At 27.7% G+C, this 12,311-nt stretch overlaps 1 protein-coding gene across 1 annotated transcript; it reads left to right on the forward strand.

The window, feature by feature from the left end:
• Nucleotides 1–256: 256 nt before the first annotated feature.
• Nucleotides 257–10,712, forward strand: LOC107442398 (uncharacterized). Its single transcript, XM_043051415.2, has 4 exons — nt 257–589; nt 2,521–2,655; nt 5,318–5,430; nt 9,340–10,712. Exons 1-4 carry the CDS (start codon nt 394–396, stop codon nt 9,748–9,750), a joined length of 855 nt encoding a protein of 284 aa, XP_042907349.1. The 5' UTR covers nt 257–393; the 3' UTR covers nt 9,751–10,712.
• Nucleotides 10,713–12,311: the final 1,599 nt, after the last annotated feature.

Genomic DNA, 12,311 nt, shown 5'->3' on the forward strand with positions numbered 1-12,311 from the left:
TTATGCAAACAGCGTATGAAATAAATAAAAAATACTTTAAAGACAGCATCACGAAATTTTTGTTTTTATATTTAATTATATACAGAATTTATATTATAAGGGAGATGACGAATCAACCCATATTGCGTTTTAATTATGTACTACTTTAGAGGACATATGATCTCAGCAGAGCCAGAACATGACATGTTATTAAATGTTTGTTTATGAAAAAGACATCTCGCAGTTGCAGTTAATAAATTGCAGTTAATTTTACTTCATTTTTCTCTTTATAAGCTAAAAGCTGCTTTTCTCTAGAAAAGTATTGTGCTGAAACCATTTAGTGATGCTTGTCTGGTAATTTTTGTTTAATAACAAATTTTCTAAAAAAAATTCGATTTTTAGAAATTGAACCACATGAAAAGAACAATGGCTGACGATAGTGATACAGATGAAAATATTTCAGAAGTTGAGATTGATGACGGCGATGACTCTGATTATGAACTTCCTGATAAAATGACTCTAAAAGCCAAAAAACTCAAGCGATCCCATGGGAAGTGGAAACTATATTACGAAACCCGAGTTTTCAAAAAGGAATGGCTTGAAATATTTCGTTAGTTTCCATAGAACATTTTTTATTTTATTAATATAGCTTATATAGAATACTTATTTAAGAGTTTTAGAGGATTTATATGTTCATTGAAAATATCTCTTAAATGGTCTTAATTATCTTTCGCTCCATGAATTTCTGTATAGTTCATTAATACCGCTGTTATACTAATTTTAGAATTACGGAAGTTTATATATACATATTTAGCTATTTTATTATAATTAGCTATATTAATTTATATCTCGATCCTAAAGATATAAGTAAGCTATTCTACTCTCTTTTGGATAATTTCAATTAACTAATGTTTATGAATACTAACAAAATGAAAAAAAATAATAGTCATGCTGATCCCACTTTATTGTCTAAGACATGTATACTAATTCTTAAATCATAGTAGTTTAAGCAACGAAATTAATAATTTTAGGGGTTTTGAAACATTTATAATTCATTTGTTTAATAGTTTTGCTTAATAAAAATATTATTCATGTACTATATAGGGGATATTTCTTGAGCTGTCACGCCAACTTCAATCGCCAAGATACCAAATAGATTTAAAACTTGCAATGTAAAAAAAAAAATTTCATGTAGATGCTTGCCCATGGGTTGCTATGAGCTATACCTATTGAGTTAGTCCCTTTCAGTGATTATAAATTTTTTTTTTTTTGTTAAATTTCTCATGGGCAGCTGCCAAGACTTGGCGATTATTCTGCCGCAGATCACGATACAGAAATTTTTCCATTACATTTATTCAAAATATTTATTCCAGTACATCTGGAACGACTGTTTTACCGTGTACATATTTATGTGATGACAGGTGTATAAATGCTTTGCAGCCATTTATTCTAATAGCAGACTAAATATTTTTATTTATAACATTTGATTAAAACATATTTTCTTTGACTTTTGAATTGTTAATTAAATTTTGCAGATCTTTTGATTTTTTTATTATTTATATTGAAAATTTAAAAAAAAAAAAAACTGTTTTAGTTAATTTATAAAAAATGTAAGCATTTTCCAGAAAACGAATACTTTATGCATAAATATTATAAGTGGGACTGGATTATGTGTGACAGAGTCCCAATCCCCTACCTTAAAAAAATCATGTAATGTTAAAAAACGTTGCTTATATACTACTTCTCCAGCTAATTCAGATATATTATATTTGTAATCAAAATCAGATCATTAAAATTTATGTTAATTGTCTTCATAATATAATTTAGTCAAGCTGTGAATGTCTTGTGTAATAATTTTATGTAAGTATTTTTCTCTGAGACAAAATAATATATTAAAATACTTTATAAAATAATTGTTTAAAGAAGTGTTGTAGCAAAAATTATGAATCTTCAAATTTAATAATTTTTACCCTGAAGTTGTATTTATTTTACTTATTTTAAAATTTTGTTTTCTTAGTTATCTAAAAATATTAACTGATAAAATATTTTAGAATAATTATTATTATTATGTTTAAATTTTTATTTTATTTTAACGAAATAAAGTTTCTATATTTTGGTTCAATAATCAATTTCAATTTTATATTAATATTTTATTAGTTTTTCATTACTTATAATAATGTTTCAAAGCAGTACATCAAAATACTGTCTAATTTCTTGTTTACTTTCTCTTTAACAGAACAAAAATGTAAACAAGTTAATTTAAATTTTTTCTTCCAAAAATGTTAAGATTTGAGTTTGAGATGAGCAATTCAAATATTTTATAATATCACTATAAAAATGTATCTTTAATGATCTACTTGAAGTAATAACATTTCAAACACCTTTGTTACATTATCTAATCTTTTGATCGAGTCTAAAAGAATTTAAATGTCAAAAAATCTTTGCCATCTAAGCTCTCAATTTCAATTTTTTTTTCTGGAGATTTGTAGCTTCGAATGCCACATCTCTAATGTTCAGTTATTAAAAACAATTTCTTTACAGCATGGTGTGAGGAAGATCCTGATGATGGAAGATTTGCAATCTGCAGAGCATGCAATAAAAGAATTAAAGCCCATAAAGGAATTCTCGAAACCCATCAAAAAACTAAAAAACATCTAAAAAATTTATCTGGTTCTGGTAAGCATAGTATCTAGTCTAAAGTTTTTTAGTTGTTATTTTCATATGTATTTCTCTGATTTTTTTAAAAATAATTATTAATTTCAATTATGCCTGATAAAATAATTAATAAAAATTATAACTTTTTTTTGTAATTTATATGATTTTTGAACTGTTATATCATGATACATTAAACTCCTGATTATTTCCTTTGGGGATAATCCACTTTTCACTTTCCTTTTTTTTTTTACTTTTTTCAGTGATAAAGAATATAGCATTCAGAATTGAAAATAAATAAAATCATAGAGATGGAACTATTCTAAGAGTTTTGAGAATAACATACTAGCAAACATTTATGTTCCTATTCCTAGTGTTCACAATAACTACCTGGCACCGTGCCAAATGTTCACTCTCCGGACTCGGTAAATCTCTAGGTGCCAACTGCTCCATTTTCTGCAAAAGTTTCAATCAATTGGTAGCGAATTAAATATTACAACTCGTTGAATAAGGGTAATTGCACCCACTTTCAAAAGAAGTCACCACAAAATAACTACATCAGACTTCGACATAGAGTAGAGTACGGAATACCTATCCCTAAGGGCTATCTGCCCTTTCACCAAAATTGAATAAAATTAAATAAGGGTAGAGGGAACTAAAGTAAAAGCTATAATAAGTCAAATAATGGGTCTACAATTAAACATTGCAGCTTCAAGTGCAATACCTAAGTAAAAATGGGTATTGATCAGGTAAAAATGGCATTCATAAAGAGCAATACAACGTGAGTCATGGTTTACAGCTGTTGAACTACAAATGCAGAATGAAGTTCAAATTTCAATGAATAGATTCGGCATCTATCAAGGCAGTTTCTTTTCCTGGATTGCATTGGTACTACATAACAAATGAGGTTGGTCCCCATGTAACACCTATACCCATAAAAGATAAAGAATGAAGCAGGGCTTTGAATAATTTATGGGCCATATGCATGGTTTTAGAATTGTTGTCAGTTGTTTATTTTTAGTTTTGTTACTGATAAGGGTTTCTAAAAATTCTATATGTGCAGTTGTACAGTAACTCTTTATAAGAACTTATTCCTGTGTTTCGAAAATTGTTTTGTGCATTATTTTTTCAGTAGTGTAAGAACTCACGAATAAAAAATCTGCTTGTACCTGTTTTATTTTACCTTCCTCTGACACCACGAAACAAAAAACGTTGACAGGCTTTTTCATGCAGAATTTTAAAAAAAATTATAAAAAGTAAACTAATAATAATAGATATTAACATTTATCATTTATATTTTTAAAAAAATTGATCATGTGTGTCTTTTTCAGGCACTTTGCGGATTATCTGCAAATTTACTTATTTGTGCTTCTTGGGTTACACAATTCCAGGGATAACTGGGAGTTTACTGTATTATTATTTTGATGATTATTGTTTCATGATATTTTTGTAGATAGCTAGTTAACTTGTCGTCCTAAAGGTTGATTAAAAAGATTTTGATCAGTAGTTAAAAATAATCATACCATATAGCATGTATGTGATATCCTCACATTTTGATTACTAATATTAATGAATTATTGATCAAAATCTGAGATATCACGTTTAGATCAGTATCAAAGTTTTATTTATATTTCTCCAAGTTTCGTAGGAAAAGGTAAAATTGTACACCTTTTAATATTTTTGAGAAATTTCATCATTTATTAAATTTTTGTTAAAGGAAAATGTTCTAAGAAGGTGAAATTCAGTAAATCTCTCATTCATTTTTTGCATTACATTCTGGAAAATTTGTTACATGATTTTAGAGTTTTGAAATTTGAATATATATGATTTTCTTTCTGCATACTCTTATAAAATAATTAACTTATTTCCTCACTTAATTAAAATGATAAATGTTCTGCAAACACAAAATCTCATTTAGACAAACTTTCTGCAAACAATTTTAATTATTAAATATTACAATAAACCCTTGAAACTAGTTTCAACTCTTTTTTGCCATCATGTAGTTTTATGAAATTTGTTTGACAATCACCAATTTTTTTAAGAACTCTATATTGAATATTATAAATACCAGCATGCCTGAAATTCAATAACGGTGATATAATCGGAAAAAAAGTGTGGCTGTGCGAATCAGAGAACAAAATTCTCATATCAATCTCCGCAAGATTAAGATTTAAGATTGGAGAATTTTGACAGATCTTTATTATTATTATTTTTTTTATGAGTGATACTGAAAAATTTTCTGCAATGTTGAAAATATTGACAGTTGGGTATAGTGGGGAAATTTTGGCAACTTGTTTATAATGAATGAAATTCCACGAATAAAAATTTTTCCACGAACAGTGTTTTAGTATATTATACCTGTTTATTTCTTTCGTAAAAATATCTGTTAGTGAAACAGCACAATAATGTAACTTTAAGCATTTTACAATTAAAGTAACTCATTTTTAAATTTTCAGATATCATAGACTTACATAGTTAAAAATACTTGGTAATGCTTTTTGATCCTCGTGAACGAAATCAAACCAACATATATATGGACCCAATGTGCCCGACATATCTCTATTGATTAAATTGTTGTTTCAAATCTTTGAAAATATGCGTGTAATTTATAAAGTTTTAATCACTTTCTGGTTTAAAAAAAAATTTCATGTTGTGAATTTATTTTATATTTAAAAATATTTTGCAGATGATATTGATGATGACGATGAGCCACGGAAAAGTGACAAAAATGAGCTAAAAAATAATACATCATTTTCCATACCTATGAATGGTCAATCATCTCAACCAGCTATGGAACATGTGAGGAAACTTTTATTTTATTACTTTTATTCAACTTAATTTACTTGCTAGTCTAAAAATAAGTTTTAATCTTTGTTGTTTATTTTTGAATTGACAATTGAATGGGAGATTTGATGATGTGAGAGTTTTTCTTATATTGTATCTACCTATAGGAATTTTTTTTTTTTGTTAGTAAAAAATAAGCTTAACTTTGTTTTAGATTCTTATACTTAGTTGAATTGCTGTTTAGTCATTCCAGATAATTTATATTTTATTAGAAAGATTATTAGAATATTATTTCCCTTATTGTAAAACTTCTTTTAAATAAACTATAAAATATTCGTTGAAATATACAGGACTATATTTTGCAAATTGTGCAATTATAAAATTATATTTCCAATTACAGTAGAGTCCCGATTATCCGAGTTAATGTGGACCATGACTAACTCGGATAACTGAAAAACTCGGTTGAAGCGAAGAGTATAAAAAAAGAAAGAAAAAGAGTTGGTATAAATGTGATATATTTAAGAAATATAAAATTTATACGAGTATACCACACATAATTCCTATTATTATTAAAAAGCTTACTTGAAAGAACTTACAAAGTATACTTTGCGAGAATGAAAGAGTTTTTACTTAAAAAAAGTCCTTAATCGTTTTTTGTTTTACATAACTTTGGTGCTTCTCTGCAGCAATGTTTCACCATTTTTTTGGGATAACGGGAAGGCTGGTGTTGCCTCTTTTTGTTGTTTTATGTATTCAGTAGCATTTTCGACAGCTTTAATTTCATCTATGTGAGAGATTTTTATATGTTGATTTTTATCGTCACTGTCTTCATCATCTTCGCTAGGTTCATTTTCATTATTGACGATATTAACGATCATTTCATGGGATCAAGTTGTTAGATTTTGTTTTCCCGAGTGTTTGGAAGATAAATTTCAGATTTATTTTTCGCTGGTATTTTTAAAGATAAAAAATGAACTAGAACAAAAAAATCCTTAAAATATTTGATAGCTCGGTTAAAGCGGAAACTCGGATGACCGGGGCTCGGATTATTGGGACTCTACTGTATATGACATTTTAAGTCAAATAATAATTAACATAGTAACAGGAATAAAATTTTTCTCGGAGTTGTAAGTTAAGATATATTTTTTTTTTAAAAAAAAAGTAGAGTTTATTGAATTCTATTTCGCAGTTTACCGAAATTTTTCAAGATTCATAAATTAACTTGCATTTTCACAATCATTTGAAACAAAATTTAACAAAAAGGTGTAAAAAAATTCTGGTATTTTTTTTAAACAAAAACAGTTAAATTGTTTTCATTATAATTAGATTTTTTAAAAATCTTAATTGGATGGTTATCTAGCACTGAATATATTTCAAGTTCTTTAATGTTTGTTAGATTATTTTAAGAAATATTTTTATTTATATATTTCAAGGTCAAAAATTTTATTCTGCATAATAAAAAGTTAATTGATACATATCTAACTTTTAAATTTTCTACATTTTAAAATTATAATGCCAATGATATATTTTTAATTTTGAAAAGTCCCATCTTTAATCTGTACAAAGCAGAGAAAAAAAAAAATTCAAAGGATAGAAAGCTATTGAAAATTTGATCTAAACATAAATATTTAATGTCTCTTCTGTTTTTTGTTGTTAAAATATAATTAGAAAAGAAATTTTGGTGTAAATTTTGTAGCATTTTCAATGTTCTGTTTAGGAATAATTTGGTCCATTTAAAGAACCTTCACAAATAATTTTATTTTATGAATGAACCTTTCACAATATTTTTCATTTGAAAAATGGATCCTTTACAAAATACCTTTTTAAACAAGAACCAGTGATGTCATTTATCGATATTCCATAGGCATTAAGGGAATAGATAGAATAAACTTATTGAATATTTAAATGGAAAAAGGTTTTTCTACTTGTGTATCATTTCTTATTCTAAAATCACATTTTTATTTTAGTACATTCAAGTATGATAACTGACATTGATCATGCATCATGTTATAGGAGAATAAGATATTTTTAAATTTATATCTAAATGATGTTTTTAATTGGTTTTTATTTTTGAAATATTGAACTTGTTTTTTTCTATGTTTTTCTATAATAGTCGTTTTAGATAATATCTTGTATTATTTAATCCTATAATCAATTCAATTTACAAAATCAATTTGATACATAAGAGGTAAAAAAAAGCACATTAAAACATTAAATCAAATTGGAAAAGTGCACAAGGCAGCTGGAACCAAATTTGTTTTTTATAAAATAGAAATAAGACATATATAAAATCTTTCCAATTAAAATAAAAATATAATAATAATGAAAATCTGTTTTGCAAACACGCATTTATATTTTCATTTTTATTTTAATTGTAAAGATTTTATATATGTCTTAATCTTGTATTATTTGTAATTCAAAAACTACAAATCTTGGAAAGACAAAATGGTTTTGTGATTCTTGACAAAATCACTAAAGCTTAAACTTATTTTTCCATATTCCCCAAAACAGGATTCTGGAACTCAACTTAAAGCTAATTTTAGGTTCACAAATTTATGAGTCGACTAAGAATTTATAATAATTATTATAAATTCTTAATTATAAAGAATTTATAATAATCATTATTATCCTTCTCATAAAAGTCTAGAAAAATCACTGATATAGTTATTAGTCCAAAACTTATAGGATAATAGCTGCATTAATCTGCATTAATTTTACAGTAGAAATTCTTAATAAAACTAACTTTGAAACATGAAGTTTTGCATTTTATAGAAATTTGTGTCAATTAGATCTTTTCGCACACCATTTAACTTACCTACCACACATACTATGTATATCTAGAACATGTCACTAATAATGTTTTAAAATAATTTTCAAATACAAATACTTTAAACCACAGAAATATGCACTTAAATATTTATTATCTAGAGAAAAAAAATTAAAATTATCAGGATCTTTCCAACAAACAACCAACAAATCTATCAATTTTGGTTTACTTTAGAGATTGTAAAGTTTTGTGAAAAGTTGTAGACCTGTTAGCCGTCTAGGACATTACCGGGGTGAACCATGAGGAGCTAAATCCGAGTTTGATGGCGAAGTTTCGGCTATCTGTGTGACACCGGAGCAGCTTGTCCCCAGACACCTTTATAATTAGGTGATTATCCTATCTGACTCCAAAGAGGCTGTTGGATCTAGGGAGATACCCATCTGTAAAATTGTCCTAGATTGGAGAATTTGAGGACCGAGGGCGGACAAATCACACCCGAATGGATTCTAGGACACTGCGATATTCATGGCAATGAACAAGCAAATATGTTGCCCAAGAAAGGCTCTCAAGTAATTCAACAACCCAACACTTCTTGCTCTTTCCATTCCACAAAACTTTATGTCAAGAATCTAATAAGACAAAATTGGAAAGCCTTGCTCCCTTCTTGTGTTTCTTCAAGAAGTTGGAGGAATAGCTTAGACCAAAATATTTCAGATTAGCCCTGTGAAAAGGCTGTTGAGAAATTTAGAATCGCGGTAGGCCAATACTGTCAGACGAGTCACCTTCACCAAATTGGCGTTTTTACGCATCCTAATTGCCCACTTTGTGGAAGAGACAAAATCAAGGACTGGAACCATTTGTTGGGATGCACGGCTCTGCCTGGGGGCTCTGGGGTGAAGCGATACTAGAGTGGTCGACATCTGCTGATGGGACATTGACTTTTTTCTCTTATGTTCTTTTTTATTCCTGTTCTTTGTTAATCTTATAATAGTTTGTAATTTCCCTTTGCTATTGGAAATATAAAAAAAAAGGTTTACTCTAGAAATTGTAAAGTTAATACAGTTTGTTGAGTGTGCCAATGCTTCATAGATCTTCTACTGTTATCAGATCTGTATGCCATTCTATTAATTAAATTTTTTCTTCTTCTTAATTATTAGATTCTGACTGAGGATACGTTCAGTTTCTTCTCTGAATCTCCAATCGATGCTCAGCATCAGGCTATGACAAATCTCATCGACAAACTAGTGGAGAGATACCACGATAAACGGCTTGAAAACCTCAAGGTACAAAATGATTCTATGCTTCAACTGAATGCTGAGAAAGCTAACTTAAAACGAGCCCAAAAGCAAAGAGAAATTGAACTGCGAATGGAGAGAGAAGCGCATAAAAGAGAGGTCGAGGAAGTGAAGCTGAAACTAATGCAGCAGCAACACGAAAGTCGAATAAATGCTATGGAAATTGAAAGGGATGCAAAGCTAAGAGCTGTTGAACAGGAACTTATGTTTGCAAGGCAGGAATATGAAAAGAAAATGAAGCTTTTAGATGTACAGTTGTCATGTATGAAATAATACATATTTATTTTTAAGGTTCAGATATTTTTGTAAAATATGACGGCTATTGTAAAATTTGCTTGTGATTTTAAATACATTATCTGTGTTGATAAACTCGACATGTAGATTATCGGTGCTTGATTTTGGTTTATTTAAAAAAAAAAAAGATTAGAGAAAATTTTTTTTTAATGATTATAAAAATAAATGATCTTGTTTTGTAACTTTGCCTCTATGCTTTTGAAATTACAAAGCAATGAATATATATACATAAAATTAGTATGAAACAGTGTACTCTATGACTTAATGAAAGCATAAATATGACAGAGGTGGCTAAATACAATACCATTTTTGCATTTACTGAAGCTAACTGTTTGCACAATAATGCAAATTATTATATTTAGACGTTTATTGAACAATTTTGTTTATGTGCAGGTCTAAAAAAATGTTTTTTGGATTATTTTTATTTTTTGTGTTGCTTTTCTCAAATGCACAGTGCTTAATATTTTTAATAAGTTTACTTTACTTTAAACATCTAACTTTATAACTATGAAAAATGTTACTTGTAACTTTGAAATGATCAAAGCAATTATTATTCATTACGCTGCGAAGTTAATACCTTTTTCTTACCTTTTCTGTATCTGTAGATACTTTGCAACAAAAACTGATAGAATGTGTTTAAAAAATAAGAAATTTTAATTAAAGTAAATGTATACAAAAATATTACTTTACCTTTGTTTCCATTAGAATTTGTTATAAATCATAAAATATGCAGCTGCATTTGAATTGTTACAAAACTTTGTCTCACTTATTATGCCTGCACTTCATTAGTATTAATTTATAATTTTGTTCATTTTAACTGTCATCATCATTCAATTGTGAGCTATCACCTGTACTGTTACAAAAAAAAAATGCATTTACCTCTTACATTAAAAAATAAATTCATCTGTGTATCTATTTTAATAAAGTGCTGCATAACAATATCTTTGCTGTATGTTTTTCTTTAAAATTTATTTAAGGTATCAATATTGCTAATATATACTTATTGATATTCAATATTAGTGTCGCTATTGTAAAAAAAAAATATTTTAATTATTTACAGACTATTGTTGCTTAACATTTACAAATCCATTGCATAAAACATGTTAAAACTCAGAAAAGTATTAAATTGTGATCTAGCATCATAAGGAATCAATTCCTTCTTAAAAATTAGTGAATAAAATTCTCGAATTTGAAAAGGATGCAGATGGGCATCACAATGTTTTTATCACAAAATAAATTAAAATATAACAGAAATGTTAGTTTGTTAACTTTTTCAAAACTACTTTAAATACATTTTTAAATTTGTTTTTAATCTCCCACTTTTTGTTCTGACATTTACATTTGAAAAAAATAAGAAAATATGCATATATGTTTTTTATTTATTTTTTTCTTCATAAATAAGCAGTTAGTGCAAGTTTCTTTCCTTTAAAAAAAATATCACAATTATAATTAAAGTCTAGATTACCTTGAACTGCTGACGGATAAATTATTTATACTCTGTATTTTTCCTACAAACAAGGGAATTTTCATTTATTTATTTGCTATCAAAAATAGCTTATAAATAATTTTTTGAACAGTAAAACTTTAGTTAATAACCTTTAAAACGTTGAAATAATGTATTAACTGAAAGTAACTTTTTCAAATTTGCATGATAGAAGACAATTGTTTTAATTTAACTTTTCATTTATGCAGGATAATTTATTCTTTTATTCCAATAAAACTGCTTTACAAAATTACTTTTCTCTACTAGAGTATTTCTTTTCATTATTGTTTTCACCCCACAGTGTACTAATTTTAAAGATTGTTGTTCCCAGTAGAACACTGAAGTCAAGCATCACTGGCTCTGATCAGTAAGCGGGTGGGTGACCACTTTGATCAGTAGGGACAGAGGGCACACAGTATCGGTCCTTGTTAAACTGTCTAACTTAAAGTGCTTGACTTCGTGCTCAGATCGTCAGGCTACCAAAGCTGGGGAGCCATCTCGTCTGCAGAGGATCAAAATTGCAATAGCATATATTCGGATCATCCTTAGGGATGATTCCCAGACCGTTGCCAATAGCCCATTGTGCAGCTCTCGTGCGACATAGATGAGATACCTACCTACCATTATCGCATTCAAAAGCAGTTTACTTAATTTGAGCTGATTTATCTGAACATGATGATTGAACAAAAGTATTAGAGGTGTCAGCGATAATTAAATTAAAAATATAAATTTTATCAGGAACACTAAAAATTGTTTTCATCACTTTGAATCCAAATATAAAAGTGTCAATTTTTCAATATATAAAGCACTTATTTGTCACAGAAACAATGTGAAAAAATTAATAAAAAAGACCAAGTTTATAAATAATAATAAAAAATCCATTAATTAAGGGGATGCACGGCTCTGCCTGGGGGCTCTGNATGATGATTAAACAAAAGTATTAGAGGTGTCAGCGATAATTAAATTAAAAATATACATATTATCAGGAACATTAAAAATTGTTTTCATCACTTTGAATCCAAATATAAAAGTGTCAATTTTTCAATATGTAAAGCAC

This window comes from Parasteatoda tepidariorum, chromosome 4 (genome assembly GCF_043381705.1).
Source record: "Parasteatoda tepidariorum isolate YZ-2023 chromosome 4, CAS_Ptep_4.0, whole genome shotgun sequence".
In the NCBI taxonomy this organism is placed as follows: domain Eukaryota; kingdom Metazoa; phylum Arthropoda; class Arachnida; order Araneae; family Theridiidae; genus Parasteatoda; species Parasteatoda tepidariorum.

Excerpts from the sequence above, each read along its gene's own strand:
- LOC107442398 (XM_043051415.2), top strand. The coding sequence starts at position 394 with ATGAAAAGAACAATGGCTGACGATAGTGATACAGATGAAAATATTTCA. Across the intron at positions 2,656-5,317 it reads AAAAAATTTATCTGGTTCTG|ATGATATTGATGATGACGAT; the intron begins GTAAGCATAGTA and ends AATATTTTGCAG. Across the intron at positions 5,431-9,339 it reads CTCAACCAGCTATGGAACAT|ATTCTGACTGAGGATACGTT; the intron begins GTGAGGAAACTT and ends CTTAATTATTAG.